Genomic DNA, 20,926 nt, shown 5'->3' with positions numbered 1-20,926 from the left:
TGCAAAGTGAAATGCAAACTGAGGCAGCAGCGTAGAAGAAGACGTTGGTGGGTGAGGCCGTTCCTCCTCGACCGTGAGGAGCACGGCCAAGCTTGTCGTTTGGCGGCCGAATTGCGCGCTCACGATGAGGAGTACTTTCGGGAGTGAGTATATTCCACACGTTCAACTAAAATTGCTCACAGCCAGGTAATGTTGCTTGTGACGTTAATAAGACCTAATTTCTACAGCTACATCAGGATGCCTCCGAGCGCTTTGGACACCTTGCTCGAGTTGGTGCCCGACAAAATCAGAAAACAAACACTAACTGGAGGAAAACCATCACGCCCGAACAGCGGCTAATTGTGACACTCAGGTAAGACAAGAAAGAGTATTCTGCTTAAATAACGAAATTAAGTGTTTTAGACTAAAAGTAATTAAAAACGCACTTCAGTATCGAATTAATTAATTTCTACGAGATCACTTCAACTGCTGCGGGCGTTAGGTACGTGTACGATGTAATAATGCGCGAACTAATTAAAAACTAAATAAATATTTTGTGTTAAGATATGCGTTTTCCCGCATTCCAATCGGAGATTTCTAGCCTGTCCTCTCTACAATTAATATTCTTATTTATGATTTTCAAACCTTGAGACTGGGCTAGTGAAGTTCGCTTCCTTCACAGGGTTTAAACATCATGATTAATACGCACCAGCTCGCCTTCACTTTGGCCATTCGTTCTGATAACTTTAATCTTTATTACGTGAGACGCAGGTTCCTTGCTGCTGGACAATAGGGAGTTTTCACTGACATAATTTTGTCCCCCATTTTGTTGTTGTGAGCTGTTTGGCGTGTGCCGAAGGCGAGCATTCCAAGGATTAACATGACCCCTTAAATGCATAGAGCAGAAGCTTATAAGTCTTCCCACGCTGGCATCTCCTCAACAGGTTGCGATGTAATCCTCTATGTTAGTAAATTCGTTTGGAAAAACAAACTAACAACAATATAGCGGAGTGACGTCTTGTGAAAACAACTTATACATCCGCGGTGCCTCATTTCACAACTGCATGGGCAGCTCCACAGTGTGGCATCATCCAAGAAACTTGCCAAGCACTCTGGGATGTCTCACAGCCACTGTTCTTGACATGTCCACAGCACGCAGATGAGTGGTTGCAGGTCTTTAACATAATGGCCTTTATTGAACTTGCGCATGGGGCATTTAAAGGGTAGCGTGTTACTTTGGGAGCATCAGTACGAGTGATGTAATGACTGAATCGTAAAAACAATTAGTTCAATATGGCAGAGCTGATGTCATGGTCTTCGGTTGATGCATTTCAGTTAGGTCACAGACACTGCAAAACAGTAGCATGTATAGCATTGTGCGAGAGGAAAAATAGCAGAACAATATCATTTACATAAAAATTGCTGAGCTCCAAACCAGCCAAGCAGAGAGCAGGAGGTAGGTACTAAATATTTAATTCTCTAGATTGCTTTTGGAATTTGAGGAGACCTGGAATTTCCCACACTGCCTGGGGGCCATGGATGGTAAGCATGTTGTGATCGAGAGCCCAGGCCGCACAGGCAGCCTGAACTTCAACTACAAAACGACGTTCAGCAGTTGATGCTTGCCATCTGTAATGCCAAGTACAGGTTAGTGCAATTTAACAATTTTATAGGTGATATTTTATTGTTTAAACGCAAGGATTTCACTTGTTGAATTGTCACTCGGGGTGACTGCCAAATTTCCTAAGTATTTTTTCTGCACTCCGCACTCTCTGCTTATACATAAAGTGAATGTGCACTATAAAAGCAATCAGCAGATTTGGCAGAGAAAAGCTTTTCGCACCAAGATTTTGATTTGTATAAAAATTTGCATGCATATCTTAATGCAATCTGCATAAAGATACAAAGTATTCTGCAACACCAACTACCAGGCTTATGCCATATCACATGTGGTACACAATTTATTTTCTAAAAATTCATCAATTTAACTAGCTGCATCTGAAGCAATTTGGCAAGTCGAGACCATTTCATAAACATATGCACGTATGCATATATCCATATTTAACTTCTTTTGCAGGTTCCTTTATGTGGAAATAGGCCATCATGGAAGTGAGAGTGAGGCAGGCATTTTCATACGCTCAGATTTTCTACAAGCTATTGCAGAAGGCCAACGGCGTCTCCCAACAGCAAGCTGGCTGGGGAGTAGGAAAGTCCCCTACTTCTTTGTCGGGGATGAAGCATTTCCCCTGAAGACGTTCGTAATGCGACCGTTTCTAAGAAAGAGTAAGAAAACGAGAGCGAGTTCTATTTTTCCGCTCACTGAGCTACTTAAAGCATTCATAGATGGTTTGTCTTCTAATCTTTGTGAAGAATGCAGTTCACTTGCTACGAAGCGCCATTGGCAGACGGAAATAAAACAGGAAAACACCGTATGCCGTTTGCTAACCGACTGGAAAAAAGTTAGTAGTGTCTATGAACCCGGTGCCGCGGCTAAGCAAGATTGGATGCAGGCTAAAATTGTGATTGTCTGCTATTTCATGTTGGAAACTATGAATTGATAACCCACAGTTTGTTTGCAAGTATCAAGTTGTTCTGCTGCCATACACAAGCTGATATCGACCGGTGGATGAAGTACTATGGACAAGCATGTCATGAGACCTTTCGCCATTTGCAATTTGGCGAGACATACTCACCAAAATATTGCACAATTGCAAACTCGCAAACAGGTCAAAAATGTCTCATTGATTTGAACATAATGTCTCAACTTGCACATAATGTATGTGCAAGTTGTGGTACCACATCCAATCAGCAGCAAAGAACATCCTCCCTGTCACCTTGACCAAAATTAGACCTCGGAACTGCGAACTTAAATGGAACCGGTGATGAAAAGAGGCATTCAAAAAGGAAATGTTTAATCATGTTATATTTTTGTCTGTCAATAGATCTCGCAGGAAGACCTCCCAGGGTCTTTAACCATTGGCTGAGCAGAGCCAGGAGGGTAGTGGAGAACTCCTTCGGCATACTGGCACAGAGGTCGCCATTCGCTGCAAAAGAAGAGACCACGGACAGAATTGTGGCCGCATGTGTGGTCCTCCATAACTTCCTGATGAAGCACTCTGAAGTGTCTGAACGCAGCTATGTGCCCCCTGGATCTGTGGATGGAGAAGACTGGGAAGGCGAGCTTGTCAAAGGACAGTGGAGGTCACAAGAAGACGAAGGGTCTGGTCTCACTGATGTTCCACCTCGGGGCACGAGATGTACCGAGTATGTATTAGTATGTTGGTATGCACGCTTGCCTCTTATTGTTTTTTTTGTGAAATTCCAGCCAGGCTTACAGTATTCGGGAGTACTTGTCTATGTACTTTGAGATGGATGGCAAAGTGCCATGGCAGGACAAGTACCTTGATAGACACTGAGCTGACACAGGTATTTCCCCTCACATCTCTTGATTATCAGGAAAATTACAAGTTCCATACATAGTGATGTCTCGTTAATACGAACCCCGTTAATATGGATACGCCGCTATATGTATGGACAACATTTTCAAGGACGTACTGGGTCAAAACATGAATTTGTCTTGTTCTTATGAACACAGGTGTCAATATTAACAAGACATCACTGTACTGCATGTAAACTTTGCTCATGAAAAATTTTTTAATGATGAAAAATTAAATTTTTTATATTACAGCCAAAATAAGTAACAATTTAGGATGATGTGAAACCGTATTGAAGATCCTTTTCCACAAAAAACATACTAAAATAATATTAGACAAATTAACTTTTGCAAGCAGTGACTTCAAAAATAATCTGTAAGAACGGGTCATGCGTCTGTATTGCCCCATGGTAATGATTTGATGTATACCAATCACAAAAAATTGTGCTCGCAAAATATTTTCTAAAACTGCAGTTCACACAACTTGTGAAATATCAAGCCTGCAAAAATACTCTTTTACAGTAACCACAGATATTTCCCAGGATTCATACCATGGGATATGTCCCCTATATGACACATGGAGATTGATTATTTGCAGTGGGAGGGTAACTTATTGTGTGTGTCTATGAAGACCTCTTTATGTCAAGTGTTACGATAGTGACTTCTCCTGTCCAAGTACTGTTTGCTGATAAAGCCTCGTTCTGCCTGATGATCTCTTCTGCACATATGGTCTTGCAGCAGATATAACTAAGTGCTTCAATAACTCATCTGTTTAAAATACAATTTATTTAAAACCTTATGTGTTAGGAATGCACAGAGTTGAAAGTTGCTGGATTGAACAGAAAAATATAATGAAGCCCAAATAAATGTAAATATTGCACTTAGGTCAACAATTAAAAAGGCAAAAAAAAAAAAAGACTGCAGGAGCGGCTCTGGTAATTCTGAAACTGAATAGAAAAAAAATATTGGCATTTGCCTTGCCAGACATTGAATCATATAATTTGTCTCTAGATTCATGTAAATAGGTATTAGCACTTGAATAAAGTAAGCAGGTGAAAGGTTATGCATTTACCAAAATATTTTCCCTTTTTGTTTTTTAAACACAGCCAGTGCATTTTTAGAGTACCATAGCACAAGGTGCTTACTGGTGAAGGGGAGTATGAACATTGTGTATGGTTAAATTGTTGGTATGGGATGGAAAGTAATGCATATAGTGTATTCCACTGAAATAATGTTAGAGTGAAATAGTTTTGAGTACCAAAATTGATGTTTTCTTTAAATTGTAAAAATTCTATTCTTTCCACTTTACTTCACCAATTGACTGCACAATGAGAAGCACATTTAACAGAGCTAACTAACACGTCAGAACAGACCAGGAACATGAGGAATATTACGAAACTTTGATATACTGTCGATGTTTGATAAAGATCAAACACCGACAGTAGTAATCGAATAGTAGTACCTTATTCGAAGCTGTAATTGAAAGTTCCAAACAGTGACAGAAGCCTGCTGTAGCAATCCGCACGAGTAGCGGGGCCTGAGCCAGTATAGTTTCAGTATTAATACATAAAAAGAAAAAAAATTAAAAAAGCGAAATTAAGCATTCTAAAAACTTGATCCATGGGCTGTGTTGCTAAATAGGCCGGCCTATATTCCAGTGCATGCAAAAGTAATTTATGTGTCTTTTCTTATAGAACCATGCAAATCTTATTTGTGATGCATGTGGTCTGTCGGGGTTCGCTCCTGCACCCTTCTTTTTTGAAATTCATACGCAATTTTGTCCATTTCATAGAGAGCTGCCACCTGCTCCTCCGCTCCAAGAATCCTCACTTTGGCAGCAAGTGCCATGCAGTGAAAGTGCACACTGTCCACATTCGCTTCCCCTCGCTGCCGCCTCTCGTGGAGTTCCCTAAGCCTCCTGATGCAGTACTGCATGGTATCTTCACAGGGGTCATGCTTTCCGCAAATGGAAAGGAGTGTAAATTTTCCGTGTTGTCTTGTATGTTTCTTTTAACTCTTGAGTTTGATTAAAGTGAATGACTGATTGATTTATGTTGATTTAAGAGCATAGCTTACTTAGAGTCTCTGGATGAAGACAACCTGGCTCTCTTTTGTTTTGGTTTCGTTGCCCCGACAGCTGACACTGCCACACTGTAAATAAACATATGCCAAGAGTAGCAACAATGTGTCTCGGGGAGGGAGGGGGACCTTATTTTTTTTAACGTGAAACATTCTTTGGCTACGTTTAAAGCCTGGCTGCGAGGGTCGGTGCTGATTGGTAAACCGGTGGGAGAGGAGTGAGGGGTGCGTTGCTGATAGGTTAAAGGGGAGGTCACGTGACCAGGGGTGCAGCGGGTTAGAAAGTTCTGGAAGATCAGGGTTATCATTTCAAGTGCATACATTCCACGCATTAAATTATCTGATGAACAACGCTGTGAACGTAGGTGTCTGGGTGAACAGACTAGACATGCTGCTAAACGAATTTTGCTTAATGTATGTGGTGCTAGAACGTTTCACATATGCAACACAATTGCCTAGCAATTCATTTTCAATTGGGTCAACTCTGAAATTGTGGGCATGGCTATGGAATCCCAAAGGGCAGCTGCCATCTTGGATCCCCGTTCAGTTGCCCCTATTAGTAATTCAAACAAAGTAAACATTACGGTGTGGAAGCCCATGGTTTCGATTTCCAAGCTCGATTTTCGATTTCCAAGCTCCAAGAGATTTTCTGCCAGAGCGGCAGAAAATCTCTAGCTGATAGAGGGCGCGAGAGTCGCACCAGCCACATCAGCAACATGGCGGCGGCCTAGGAGTGTTTTTGGAAAGGTGTATACTTCAAGCACTTTTCAGCTCGCAGCTGCAGAAGCAACAAGTGCAAGCTATCCCACAATCCATCCTTTAAAATTAGCTATATAGCTCCTACGGAGCAGAGTAGCGCAATCCTTTGATCCGCGTGTTTCGCCGACAAGATGGCCGACTGAGCAGCTCGGCGCGAGTCACGTGGTACTCAGGGTTCCGGGAGGCGGCCAGGGTTGTAAAAGTTACTTAAAAAATATACCTAAGATACAGTTACAGTTACTCATACGAAAATGTACCTAGGTGCGTATCTAGCTACTCGCTTAAAAATGTACCTAGGTACCGGTACAGTTACTTCAAAGGTACTTTTTATTTTCACGTCAAGTATTTTTCTCAAATTTGTCACATTATTATTGGAAGTAAATCCTTTGTATACTGGGATGTACACCAATACAAGTTTGATAAACGTTCTTTATTGATGTCACTGGGAGAAATAAGGCAAAACGCTCTCACCAGAGCATTCGAAGACTTTGTCTTTTTCACTTGAGTGCTCGATTTGACCTCAGAATCAGGACTTCTTCGAAATGTTCATCCGACATCTTCGATCGCAGTTTGGTAGCAATTGTTCCTCCTATGCTAAAAACGCGCTCCACCGCCGCACTGCTTGGAAGCCCCGTGTTGAATTTAAGAACACGCTTTTCAGCAGCGGCATGTGCTTGAGACAGTCCAGACTTCTTGTCGGAGCAAGTTTGGTGTACTGTACGAACTCCTGCTCCCATGAAGCAGATGAGGACGATGTTTCGAAGTTAATGAAGTGCTCACAGTCTTCTTCATCCTCACCACTTTGTTCGCCTGACGACGCTTTTTCTATAGTTCGTTCTTTAGATAATCCCAGACCCGCTTCCGTTCCACATCGTTGTCTATCCATGTAACCTTAAATTTTGAATGGCATACGGCAGATATTATCAAATGTTTTTCTTCCTCCATACCTGCAAACCTCTTATTGATCGCCGTGATTAAGCTCTCGACAACCGGGCGGCAGTACCTCAAGTTCTCCGTCAGCAACGCGGACATTTTTTTGTGAAGTGAAGCCATGTAGGCAGGAGATATGCCATTAACATGCTGTTTTTGCGCTGTAGAAGAGTTATAGCTTGTGCGAAAGGTGTAAACACCTGAACATACTCATTAATAAAGTCAATGTCTGATTTCGTGAATCACGGAATTTTAAAATTCTCACAAACTTCCTTCAACTTTCCCTCACTGTGAACAAGCATTCCGTGAAGCGATTTCAGGCAATCGTATGTAGAGTTCCACCGCGTGAGGACAGGCGTGGGCAAATATCCTTCACAGCTTGAAGAGATGGCGTCAGCAACCAAATTAGACCTCGCTTGCTTCTTCCATAATGCCGAGCACTTGCTGAAAGGATCGGAGTTGAGTCCTCACGTGCCTTACTCTCACGCTCCAATTGGCTCACCAAGGACACAGCTTCCACTGTTTACGACGTCCCGCTCAAACACGCTTGTTGACGTGGCTTGCCCTTCAGCGCCAGCACTGGCATCGAAGCCACCGGCTGGCCCAGAAGACGTCGGCCGCATGGAGAAACGAAGAGTCGAGTGCACGCGCACCTAACCTTCGCAATGCAACGACGAGCGAAAGTCTTCAAGCTTTCACGTTTTTTCTTTCGTTTTTAGGAAGGAAGAGAAAATTTTAACGCGAGCGCGTTTAGGAGCTCGTGTCACAGAAATTCCGTCGGATGTCGGTGGCGTCGGTGCCGTGACGGGAAATTCCTGAATGGTCGATAAGGTCGTGACGTCACAGCCACATGACTTCGCGCGGGAGTTTCAAACAACCCTCAACGCTCATGCGAAACGTGACGTCACGCGTGGAATGAAGGTGGTTAAATACATACGAATTAATGGTCGCCGCAAGTTTCAAATTATCTGACTTGATAAAAAAAGAATTTACGCAGGATCGCTCCCACGATCCTTCGGTTGCGAGCCAGACATGCTACCGACTAGGCAACGGAGGGCTTGGGAATGGCACTGCGAACCTGCCGTCATTAGAGTGCCTCGATGTCTGTCTGTGTCAGGGTAAAGGCATTATTGCATCGAGTGTTGTTAGCGCGTGCCGAGCAAACACATAAGTAAACCTTGTGGGGCAAAATGGCATCAAAGCACTGGCAAAAGCTCCTCGATCACGCCGGGAGTGTTGTATCATAAGAACTAGGTCGTTGTGTTTACTCAAGAGCATGAGAAGCGATTGAGAAGGCCGTGCGAACGGGGCCCGATAACCCTATCGCGTTCAACTCTTAAAGGTGAAGGTTAATCGTCCTCTCAGTTTTTTTTCTTTACAAACATTTTCAGTTTTGTAAAGTGCGAAATTTGAGTTCGATTTATTGCGTGGAAACACTACGTGAAGTTAAATTGCTTGACGACTGTAATTATAATTTATTTTCAGTTATATGTTACATTGTATTTTCTACGATTTTGACGAAGTGAATAGAAAAGTACCTGTAAAAAGTAACTTCACTTAGTTACAAGTTACTGCAAAATGTACCTAAGATACAGATACAGATACTGAGAAATGAAAGTACCTAGGTTTGTACCTCAGGTACAACAAAAGGACCTAGATACCGATTTACAGTTACTTGTACCTAGGTACTTTACAACCCTGGAGGCGGCCCGCCCTAAGGGAGAATACATGGAGATCGACTCAACACGGCTGATTAAGAAATAAATGACAAGTTCACACTTTTCGAAACCAGTCTGTCGTGAAGTTGGTAAAGCACTAAACACTTTATCAAAGTTTTAATAATATTGGATGTGTGTGAAAATTGTGAGAAGGCAATTTCCAAGGCAATGGCGTTTGAAGCAGACGATTGTTTTGCGCAGCGAAGATGGGCTTTTTGGGGGTAGGCCGGAGCGGGTCACGTGAACGGTGTGACGTCGCCGCGTCGTCTGCTGCATGATGCCGCTCGGGCAATTTTTAAAAAAAGTTACGTCCTTACGTGGCACGGAACTTAGCGTAAATTATTCTAGAATGTTCCATTATTATGTCAAAAACTATTGTCGTTCCGTACATCCCCACAATTTTGAAGAAACAGCGATTTTCCCACATTCCCCATGAATTTCTGACCGGAGTATGAACCTCCAGGAGTTTGCCGCTAGTCGCCGAGAGATGGCGTTCTAGATGGCGGTACTCCCTGTGGTACTCTGCTCCGAAGGAGCTATATAGTGCTATAGCTAATACCATGCAAGCACTCCTTCAGAGATGCACATCTCAAAAGATGCACATCTCAAAGCCGTGATCCGGTGCCTGTACAGGGGCGGATGCAGGAATTTCTTGAGGGGGGGGGGGGGGGGGGTCAGGTGTTAGTCAGCGTACCATATGTTTAGGAAACCCCTCTCCCTCGTTTCATGCCCTAAATTTTACACATGCAGAAATCAAGATGGGGGTCAGGACATCCGGATATCCCCTCTAAATCCGCCCCTGTGCCTGTATGCATGCAGCCTTTGCTGTCCTATAGGCCGAGGGAAAAATGGAACATAGAAAGTTTAACATAGTCAATTGAAAAAGGGCCTATGCATTTATCAGGCTGCCTTAGAGCAGAGCAACTTTTTCCCTCATGCGACAAGAATGTAGCAGATGGCAACTTGGTCCCCCTATGTTTACATGTGGCAACCAGTGTACTAAATTTTGTCAGCATTGTCATAATTATACAATTATCCCGCTATGAACACACAAACTTACACATTATTGACCTGCTATTATATTTTGAAATAACCCTGTGACCACTATTTCGACCTCTTGAATCACTAGCATGCAAAAGCATATGCAACAGCAAACGAGAACAGGGAATTTCCCCCAAGTAATCATCACTGCCACAACAAGGGGGTCACATGATATTCATATATATCACCTTCCTGCTTGACTCACCAAGGAACACCAGGCTGATACCATCCGGTGCTTCTTGGTGAGCCAAATATTCAGGAACCTCCAGATTGAACTCGGAAACTTGTGTCGCAGTGACTACAACTCTTCGGCAACCTCAAAATTGCACACTGTTTACAAAAATTCCGGCGCCGCCCGCATCAGGTGTGGGCACTGCACCTGCACATAAACCGCGTATACAGAAACAAGATTCACATGAAATAAAGTGTCTGCACATGTACTGCCGATAGCAGTGCCACCGCAGCGGCGTAATGTCGGAGCCATGCTGGTCTTTTACGAAACACGGGGAAATTCCTGCACCACCCAAAAGATGATTTATAATATTTTAACACAAGAGCAAAGAACTGTCATGTGTGCACAGGATACAGTAAGAAAAATAGTGGAAATATGGGAAAACTTACATGTCATCGCCCTCTACAATGATCTCCTCAACGTCTTCATATGGAGGCTGATCATGATGAATGCTGAAATCAAGAGATGAATATACCCCGGTGAGTGACCACACACTGCAGCTCTGAGAAAGTATCAACATATTTGGAAATAAAAATAAACTATCACAGAGGTTGGGGTCCATGAAAACCGGGTTAGGGCGATCGCGGCTTTTTTTTTTTTTTTTATAAAATATTTATTTCAGACACTATACTTCCGCCGCATTCTCGGACGCATGACTGCTATTTATCACATTAATTGCATTGTAAAACAACACAAGCCCATTCGGGTTGATCCGGAAATTAAAACAAAGAGTACCAATTTCACAGCACTCACGGAGGACTTGGTGTTGTGGGGCTTGCCGTCGTGACGTTCGTCCAAACTCTGAAATTAATCGAGTGGTGATCGCATACGTCCGACTAGCATACAGGGAAAATTGTAGTTTACCGTGCTTCCTCATTCTCGCTGTCGACCAGAGCCCGCATTCGAGCGAAGTAGGCCCACCTCACTTTTGGAACTTCGCTGGCTCCTGCACCGCTCCGCTGTCTGTTCCGAGCATAAGCTTTGATTCTGGTGTATTTGTCTCTCGCATTTTTGAATTTACTTTCCGCTACGTGACCTGTATCAAGGCGGCCCGATATTAAAACAAAGATGATCAATCGGTCATAGTCTACCGCCAATGCGAAAACTTTTCAACTTACCTTCCATGCCGAATTCCGATCCAATTATCTTCCAGATGCTCGATTTTAGTGTTTTGTTCTTGTAGTTCAGATGCCGCTTATCGTATAATAGAGGGTAGTCTTCCACCAGATCCAGATGAATCTCCAAACTAAAAGAGGGACCGAGTTTCGTTTCGCACGACATTTTTTGGCGCTTGCTGTCTGCTTCGTCTGCTTTGCGCGGGTCGGCGGGAGGTGCACGGGAGCACGAGTGCACGGGAGAACCCCATCAATTCCGTCCGGAAACCGAGCGAAACGTCATGTCCTGTCGCTCTCTCATTGGCTGCGTCGAGGGAGAAAGTGGGTCTTGAAGCGTCGTCTCCACTTGCGACTTGGGACAGTCGCTGGAGCGACAAGCGACTGGCGACCACCAGTGTTCACACCTGATTCAGCGACCGACGAGTCGCCAGGCTCGCTGCCAACTTAAGGGATAGTAATCAGCACCTTTTCGAGCCGGCTGAAAGGTTTTTCTGATCAAAGGTGTCGGCAGGAAAAAACAAGAAAACGTAATGGTGCTTCGGAACGTAAAACAACGGCTATATGTGCGCTCCCTCAACCGTGATATGCGTACGTACCTGCCATGCTGAAAATGTCGCCGATCTCGTTTTAGGCCTGTAGCTTTTTCCCCCGATCCTTGTGGTCGGGGTGCCGCTTATTATTCAGGAACAAATAGTATTTGACAGCATTAATAAGAGCTTCCGCGGAGAACTCCATGCCAGTGACCGCCGCCGTGCGGGCGTCGCTATTTCCCGCGGGAAGCAGTGCCGGATGTAAACAAACGCACACAACACTTCCGACGAGACTGATTGGCTCCGCCGTCCAGCGACTCGGTTTTGCGACTTGAGAAATCGGTCAGGGAGCGACTGCCCAAAATCGGTCGCTACCGACCTGTTTTGGTCGCTTTGCGACCAAAAACCAGTCGCTAGTCGCTAGTCGCTCCAGCGGCTGTCGCAAGTGTGAACGGGCCTTGAGTCGTCGTCCTCGCCGCGTCGCCGCGCGACTTTTTTCAATACAAAATAAACAAAAAATTCCCCCCACGACGCGCGTCTTTCCGCTGTGTGAATGCATTCACACAGCGGAAAGACGCGCGTCGTGGGGGGAATTTTTTGCTTATTTTTGTATTGAAAAAAGTCGCACGCCGAGGAGGACGACGCAGGGAGACGACGCTAAAGTGAACTAGAGGAGGCCTCGGAACCCAATTTTTCCCTCGACGCGCGCGCTTTAGCCAATCAGCGACCGTCCGGACGAGACGTGTCGCCCTTTTCCGGTTAGGACATGTTTTCGCTGTTTTTATTTTCGACCCACAATGAAAGCGAAAAGGCAGAGGGGTCGGGGGATTCGTGCACTCGTCAAACGTGGGTGGAAGCATTTCTGCGTGAAAAGAAGCAAGCTGATTGGAACATCTGACTGTGAGCAGTGTTTTGTGCGCGTGGTACGACGCCGTGAAACTACTCCTCATCGTTTGCGCGAAAGCTGCCAGCGAAGTTCGCGGTGTGTTCCGACCTCCGACTGTGCGGGATCGATTATTCCCAATATGTTCTGTAGTCTTTGTGCGCATCCACCTCTACGGAATGCAAGTTTTCCATCGAAAACACTCTCTCACAAGCTGCGTGCAGTGTTAAAGGTTACGGACGCGAAGGCTCTGGGACGCGCCGACGTAGCACCGTGCTTTGTTTGCACAAAAACGCGGCAGAAGAGCACCTTTTGAAGCTGCCCGTTTGAGTCCGTGCCTTTCGCCAATGCTGTATATATAGGGTTGTTCGTTTTCGGGTAAAACCCGATTTTTACACCCCGAACATGTTTTAGGAAAACCGGGTTAAACCCGATTTCTCCCCGAATTCCAAAACCACACAACCAACCTATTTATTTTTACGCCGTACGGAGTTAGCGGTGCACACACGCTAGCTACCCTACCTCGGGACCACAGTGGCCTATAGTTCATTTCGCACGCTGCGTGCAGCACTGTGGACGCTACACGTCTCTCAACCGACTGCCCAACGAGCGCATGCCTAGCCCACCGTGACATTCTACGGAGGCCGGCTGAAGAGCAGCGACAATAGGCGTTAGGGCCTCGGAGGGACATTTCCGTCCCCCCGCTGTGCAAGCGGAACCGCCTTGGCACGCCACGTAGCTTCGGCCCTGCTGCACGCAGCTTGTGAAATGCACTATCAATCCTCCTTCGACCGCTGTTTGGTCTCGACGCCCAGCCTGGTCTCTCCGGTAGCATGGCTATCTCGCTGGTGGTCTACCTTTCTTACGAACAACGTCCAAGCCAGTCAGTCGAGGTAAGCAGATCTGGAAAAATATCTGATCGAAAAAGACCGTCCCTCAAACGGTCCGGGTTTTTGTGGACACCCGAGGGAGAGGAGGATTCCCTGAGCAGTGCTTCCCCTGAAGCGACCAACAGCAATCGGACCAGCGGAGCTCTCCCCGAAGACGACCATTATCCCCCACATTCGAATACTATAATGGGGCAGAAAGCCTGTAATACCCTCCAATAAAAAAAAAAAAAAAAAAAAAACGAGTGCATTATTTAGTATATTTGCAAATTTAACCCAAAAAATACCCGAATTTCAAAATGTTTCTACAAAGAACCCGATTTCTCACCGATTATTAGCTTGAAAAGTAGCACCCGATTTTTACCCCCCGAATTTAAAAATATATAAAATTCGAAAACAAACAACCCTATGTATATACCCGGAGTGAGTGTAAACTAGGGTGCCTTCATGTGCGCTTTGCTTAGGGTGGTGGCATCTCGCCATTTTGTCCCACACGTTTATTTTTATTTTTTGTTCAGAAGCGCGTGAAAGAGCGTGCCCTAGCACGCGTTCGTGGCGCTGGCTGTGCTATGGCGACATTTTGTTTTCGTCGATTTCTTTGTATTTTCCTTGTGAGCGCGTGCTGTCGGCATCGGGTACTGCAAAGGCTGGCGTCACCCTAAACAGAAGGACATTGAGGCACCCTAGTGTAAACGTATATGTATCCATCGCCGTTGTCCATTCACTGAAGACGGTTGTCTCCCACCGCATATGCAATCGCGAAGGCAAGGCAACAACAATCGTGCGAAGCAGACGAATAAAAAAATTCCGTGTTCTCTCGATAAACGCGAGGTTACCCGAGAAGACGCCGCCGTCGGGTGGCCCTGCCTGTATTTTACGACGCCGGCGTTGACGTCGACCTCAACGCGCGTTTTTTGCGCAGTGTGAATGCGCCTTCATAGCAGAGAGCCTCAATCAAGGCAGAGTGTGTTCAACCCAAATCATGGAGAGCGTCCGCAATTTAATGGCGGCGTTAGAGATGGCGTGTTACGCGCTTTTTCGCGTTCAAACAATACTTATCCTATCGAAAGAAAAATGAAGTTTAAAGAAAAATGTTATTTTATTCTCGCGTAAAATATTCAAGCATCTCCAGGGCTGTTTATAACCGGAGTTATGTTCTGACATTACATCCCCCCCCCCTCCCATACACACACACCCCTTTTCTTATTATATATATATATTTTTTTTACTTTAGTCTGGACCATCGTCACTATAACGTTGGTCTGCACAGCATTCCTGGTATGGGCATCACTGCCTTTTGCGACCCTGTGAGCCTGGATAAACCCCCCGATGTACGAGTAAAGTAATATTAGTATTATAGAGCCAGAGCAAAATTTTCAATTTATTGGCGCCCATAAACACGTAAGCCTGGGTGAGCAGTTGAACACACTCTTATTTGAGGCTCTCTTTCTCCAAGTGTATCAGAGTGTAAAACCGAAATTTTTATTGGTTCGGCTCCGGTTCCAGTTCACGGCTTTTGGTTCAGTTCCGGGGAGCAAAAATAACGGTTTGAGCCGGTTCGAACTGGTTTGAACCGCTAAATTGAGAATATATTTTCGGCGTTGTTTTAGCAATAGGCAGGCACTATGTCAAGCGTGAAAGGAGTACCTCTGTAGCTTTTTGTCATTCGCACAATCCATTTTTGTTTTCAGGTACCAGAAATAAGAAATTCCGTTATTTAATTTCAAGAAAACAGTAAAAAAAAAAAAATCTAGATTAACATACAAAACGTCGTGTTTTTACGAATCAACATCTATTTGTTTACCTCAGTGGCATATATTTTACCTGAACCAAAAGGTTGTCCATCTCGTAGGTTGCCTAAAAGAGCCGTGATTGGTACCAGTGTTGCGGAATGGGCACCTTCATTCCATTCCAATTCCATTCCGGGGAAATAAAGTTTTCGATAATTCAATTCCTTTCAACTCCTAAGAATGGGGACACTGGGCCCATTCCCACTCCTGGAATGGCTTTATCGTTCCATTCCATTCCTCTAATTCCTAAACGTAAAAATTGGCACTTGACAGCTACATTGCGTTGCAGGGTTCGGCAGAAATAGTCAAAAATGTATTTGAAAATAGAAATACTGGCATAGATGAAAATAGTAGCTAAAATACTGATACTCAAATATATCTGTAAAAATCTACCGCGATACATATCGGAAATACGTTTTAGAAAGAGTTAAAAAGTCTTTGGAAAATCAAATACAGGAATACATTTTAGGGAGGGCAGAAATATGAATACTGATAATGCAATACATTTTTCAAATTTCTTTGAGACGCAAACTGAGATGAGGCTTTAAGTTTGAAGCGGAAGCTCTTTTTTTATCCCAAAATTACTTTCCCGCGTGCTTGGCGCTTCGCCTTAAAGGTAGTGGTTCCGAACGAAGTGGAGTCTTCAATGGGTTCAAAAAACGCTCCATCAAGGATTGACTGCGGTCCCTTTCTTGGAATCTTGTCTTTCTGACCAGTGATGCGAAAAGACTTCGACCTCTAAATAAATTCCATCAAAACATCATCTCTTCCCTGTCGAATAAGGGCGCCCCTGTCAACACTGATCAAATGACGTCACGGCGGAATGAACTAGTATTCTTGTATCTGTAGGTGTTGCCTTGAACATGAAACTTTACCCACCCTGCTGTATGAAAGGACAATACGAACTTTCGTTGTAGGTGACCTCGTTTAAGACCATGCAGGCAGTTGCATTCGGAATTTTAGAGAATAGGGTGGACCACCTGAAGCATCCTGGAGCACATGTCTTATCTTCTGTTACGGTTGAAAAATCGATACGGTGGCATCCCTGTTGTGACAGTCCTACCTGCCGACCTTCCGCCTCCAACGCATGAATGTCAGTCCTCAAGTTTCGGCTAGCATCATCCAAACAGAGACCTGTGGATTGCGACCTGAGATGGCCGGCACAGGTGTGAGCTCTCCGAGAAACAGCGCGCTCGTGAAGAGTCGCAGGTGTACGAAGTCTGAGTCGGCACAGCGAGGCCACGTCTGGCCTCCTTCCTGGGTATCGGATCACCAGAGCAGCGGGTCAGGTTCACGTCGACTGATGACGTACCCTTGAGCCGTGCAACAGGCGCAGACGAATTCGGATCTGTGTTGAACTTCACTGGTGAAAGGCGCCAACGCCGCCCCCTTCCCTCCCCCTTTGTTCTTTGCTTTGACGCTTGTTTTTTATATTGCACTTTTTTTGCTTATAAGTCTGTTAGGGCTCCACGGGTGTTTGCAGTTTCCCGCTTATTTTATTTCTTAACAACTGACTCGATGACGAACTCAATATAGCTAAACGTAAAAAGAAAAAAAAACGAAAAAAAAATAATGAATAAAAAAAATATATACAGAACCGGGCCCATTCCATTCCCATCCCATTCTGGGAAAAAGGCATCTAATTCCATTCCCATTCCATTCCCCTCACCGTTGCCGCCATTCCATTCCCATTCCATTCCGGGGTCGCGAAAATGCGCAATGATTCCGAGAATCATTCCAACTCCGGAGTGGCAACTCCGCAACACTGATTGGTACAACTTTGCATCTCAGTATTAGAAGTTGAATCTTAGTTGCGCTCTTGAGCTTAGGAATTAATTACAGTGCATAAAATCAGGAAATGGGCATCCTCGCCATATCTAAAGAGAAATCTTGTTTATAAACTACATTTCGCAATATATATGATGAGGATGCAACTGGTCTAAAAGCAGCTAGTATTTGCAAAAAATGTTACAAACGTTTAAGGACAGGCCCTTTCGCAATTTTTTGCTTGGCAACAAACTCAGTGGCGCCACTCATTGAGTGGCCCCGGCACACTTCCGATTCACGTATATTTCCAAATTTTCGGCTCATCATTCTTTCATTGTAAAAGTGAATTAAGTCTGACAGTGCTGCACTGGCCATCTACAGATGATAGCGTGTATATTTGAGTTCCAACATACTGTGAAACCCGCCGCCTAGTTCAGAACTAGAAGGGGTTGGGGGCTATTTGCACACCGACGGCACCACGTCTCAACTCATGCGAGAAAGAGCGAATAGAAGCTCTGAGAGCCAATCGCAAGGCTTGCTTTCCTGACTAACATTGTTTACACTCAGCACCGTGATACAGGCGAGTAACCTTCGTACTCTGATCAAATCAGGCCTAAAATAGCGCGCTCGCAGGTGAACATTTTCGGCATAGCTTGGCGTTTGCGGTTTGTTCTTGACAAGATGCCGGTCAATTCAATTTGCAAGTAAGCATCACCTTTGCTAATTCGTGATTTTTGTTAAATATAACAGAGTAGCAGCGGCGTGAACTTTCCATTCTCCCGGGGGGGGGGGGGGGGGGGGGGGGGGGGGCGAAAAATGGCAGGCTGAAAAGTTTTTTTTTTTTTTTGGGGGGGGGGGGGGGGCTGCTTTTCCGCGCATTTTTTTTTACACCGGCAATTATCAGTAGTTTATTTAGGGGGTATTATTTACAGCGTATGTATATATCGCCATGTGTCCGTCGCTGTGTGCCAATGTCAATCATCGTGCAAGCGTAGCCGTGTGTTCATCGCCCGTACCACGGCGCATGCGCCGGCGAGCACAGATCTGAAAAACAAAATGCTTGTGCCAGCTGCGAAGTTGTGGGGGTAGAACCCAGGCCCCTGTGCTTCTGAAGCAGTAATCCACTTGGCCACGAGTCTTTTCTCTTTAATACATGGAAATAAAGCCTGCGGCTGCAGAATATCATGTCAACCGCTCGTTAACAAGGCAACGCACAAAACAGTGTTCGAACTCAACAGAGACTCAACGCTCATTATCAAGACAACTCACAAAACACTGTTCAAAGTTCAAACGAACAGAGGCTTAAGCAAGAAAACACTTTGGTCAAGCAGGTATGTACAGTCAAGGAGTTTTACAGATGGGGCAACTACACAGGTTATCCTGCAACATGAAATATGTTTTCTCTGACAGGTGTTTGATAAAGTCGTTCGCCACAAGCTCGTTACATGGCACGTAAACAGCGTGTCGCTAAGGATCATGGCCCGGGGGGCCTCTGCCCCTTTCCCCGAATCTCATTAGGGAAGGCACAAGCCCCGATCCTCCCCCTCCCCCCCGTAGTCTACCCCTATGCAGAGTAGTATTTTATACTCTACTCGACATTTGCCGCTACTAGTCTGGTCACTTTCTGACGGTCTGCATGCACAATCTTCATAGTTTCTACACGCGCCCCTGTGTACTTTATTTTTGTCCAGCTCACAGACACATAAAATTATTGTTCATCACATAAAAGAGGCAACAACAGACTTCTATAAGTTTTACAAGTTAAATTTGTATAAGAAACCCACAGTTATTTAGATTAACTTCTATAGAAAAAAAATTGTTTAAAGGGGCCGTGCAATCATATTTAAGCATCTACCTTTTTTGCGGTTTCCACGTCTCTTGGGGTTCGGGCAAGCCAGCGGTCACGGAGAGAGTAGCTAAATATCAGTGCGTCATATTTTAACCGGACGACGCGGAAACCTCCTCCACCGACGAGGGCGACCCACGGTACCGAAAGCGCGCAAAATGTGACGTCTTTGGTCCTGGGCTTGCCACTGGTCAAAGCCGCTAAGAGCTTTTCTTTAGTCGAGATACAAAATAAAAGTGTCGCGAACCGTTTTAATTATGTATGAAAGTAGTTTTTGTTCACTATTTTAGATCAGAAAAGAAACAAATGCAGTTTAGAAAGTACGGAAACGAGAAATGACCCGACGACATACCCCCCACCAAGCGGCGGAGAAAAACGGCGCATACTAGAAAAGGCTAGTGGGATGAGGCTACGTCGAACGAGGAGCGTAGAAAGGTCCCGGATGTACGCGGCGGCGCTGTGGTCGTATACCGGCTCAAGAATCCGACCGGTTCCGAGCGTTTCGAAGGCCTTCGGCGCGGGCCCTGCTGGCGATTTGGCCATTTGGCGGTGCGTCAGCGCGAAGTGGCTCCCGTTCTGAACTGATCTTTACCCAGTGTTTGCTGTCGTTTGTGGCCAATGAAGTGTTATGCCGAATTAGTGATTAGTCGCGCAGCAAATGCAATGCAAGCTGCCCTGGCCGCCCGCTTCATACAGCGTATCCAACACGTGCTTTAGTGGCGCCCTCTCGGGCCGTCGACACGGAGTGCGGCAGCCGTGTGCGCTCGATGAGCTCACTCAGCTCACTACTCCTCCTCTAGTTCAAGGCCACTCAAGCCAGGACCTACAACGTCATGAAGGAGGTTATTTTTTGCTTGTTTTTGTAATTCTAATTTGCCTATAACTTTTAAAATAAAGCGAAATTTGAGAAAAGAAAAGTTGGATTAAGTTACTACGTTCAGTACGCTCAGGTTCAGTGCAAATTAAAAACCAGTCAAAAAGTCATTGCAGGGCCCCTTTAAGGATCTCCCAAATCACTTATAAAAACGCCAGTCACTTTCCGGCGTTTTTATCGAAGATAAAAACGTAGGAAAAGATTTGCTGAGCCTATTTCAGATAATACGGGGGTGCATTTACTTATGATGTAAATCTTTAAGATGATCGACCTTTTATTTATGTTGTCGAATCTTCAGGCAGTAATTACATATATTTTTATTATCATCAATTAATTTGACTGCAGGAAGTTTACATAATCGCTTGAGACTGACACGGAAGGACGATACTCGAAAATACTCCAGCTGCTGAGTCTACGGAAACGTGGTTTTTGTTCGCTGTTCGGCAGTGTGGAACACCGGGTCGCAGGATATGCCAAAAAAAATGTGTGTCCTGACATAATAGATCTGAAAGCAATCTGATCAGAAAAACACGGACACCGCGCCGACCACGCACGATCCAACGCGCGTGGCCAACACGGCGCGGTTGGCCCGGAACGCCCGTGCTTGACCACACATATTTTACCTTCCAAGAGGACTTCGATGATAGTGACACCCCCCAAGAGAAGACTAGATCACTCCTATCTAGAGGCGTTTTGAAGAGTGACTTTCCAAAAGCCCTACCCTCTTCTTTACTTGCTCGTCTTGAGGACAGCGACATCGAGAAGTAACTGCTGTTAGGTTCGAACAAGGGACTTTGTTAGACTGAAGCGTGTGAGGTTGTTGTAAAACCTTCGTGCAATGTGGGGTAACAGTACATTTGGCTCGTCTGAATCGCCCACCGCAAACATGAATAAGGTTCAAAGCTGAGATTTTTAAAGGTTAATATATCAACAAATGAAACCCTGCTTACTCTTGTTTTCTTCTCCTGGTGCCCTCATCATGGCATTCAAATTCGTATGTTTACATAAAAAAAAAAAAAGATTAAAAAAAAGCTTTCCTCGGTTTAGCAAAATATGGTATTCA

The 20,926-nt window shown here is 44.9% G+C and overlaps 1 protein-coding gene across 2 annotated transcripts; it reads left to right on the top strand.

Annotated features, from left to right (window-relative positions):
* LOC115310036 lies at nt 1–5,530 on the top strand. 2 transcript variants are annotated; one of them, XM_040209798.3, is made up of 7 exons: nt 1–143; nt 228–352; nt 1,558–1,626; nt 2,057–2,262; nt 2,922–3,243; nt 3,305–3,405; nt 5,205–5,529. In XM_040209798.3, exons 3-6 carry the CDS (start codon nt 1,598–1,600, stop codon nt 3,393–3,395), a joined length of 648 nt encoding a protein of 215 aa, XP_040065732.1. In that variant the 5' UTR covers nt 1–143; nt 228–352; nt 1,558–1,597; the 3' UTR covers nt 3,396–3,405; nt 5,205–5,529. The 2 variants fall into 2 exon arrangements, with proteins under 2 accessions (XP_040065732.1, XP_040065731.1); XM_040209797.3 differs by lacking the exon at nt 3,305–3,405 and having other exon boundaries at nt 5,205–5,530.
* The last annotated feature ends 15,396 nt before the right edge of the window (nt 5,531–20,926 follow it).

This window comes from Ixodes scapularis, unplaced genomic scaffold (genome assembly GCF_016920785.2).
Source record: "Ixodes scapularis isolate PalLabHiFi unplaced genomic scaffold, ASM1692078v2 PGA_scaffold2__306_contigs__length_199485367, whole genome shotgun sequence".
Taxonomy (NCBI): Eukaryota; Metazoa; Arthropoda; class Arachnida; order Ixodida; family Ixodidae; genus Ixodes; species Ixodes scapularis.
This window is presented reverse-complemented; position numbering and strand designations above follow the sequence as displayed.

Excerpts from the sequence above, each read along its gene's own strand:
- LOC115310036 (XM_040209797.3), top strand. The coding sequence starts at position 1,598 with ATGCTTGCCATCTGTAATGCCAAGTACAG. Across the intron at positions 1,627-2,056 it reads ATCTGTAATGCCAAGTACAG|GTTCCTTTATGTGGAAATAG; the intron begins GTTAGTGCAATT and ends CTTCTTTTGCAG. Across the intron at positions 3,244-5,204 it reads CGGGGCACGAGATGTACCGA|AGAGCTGCCACCTGCTCCTC; the intron begins GTATGTATTAGT and ends TCCATTTCATAG.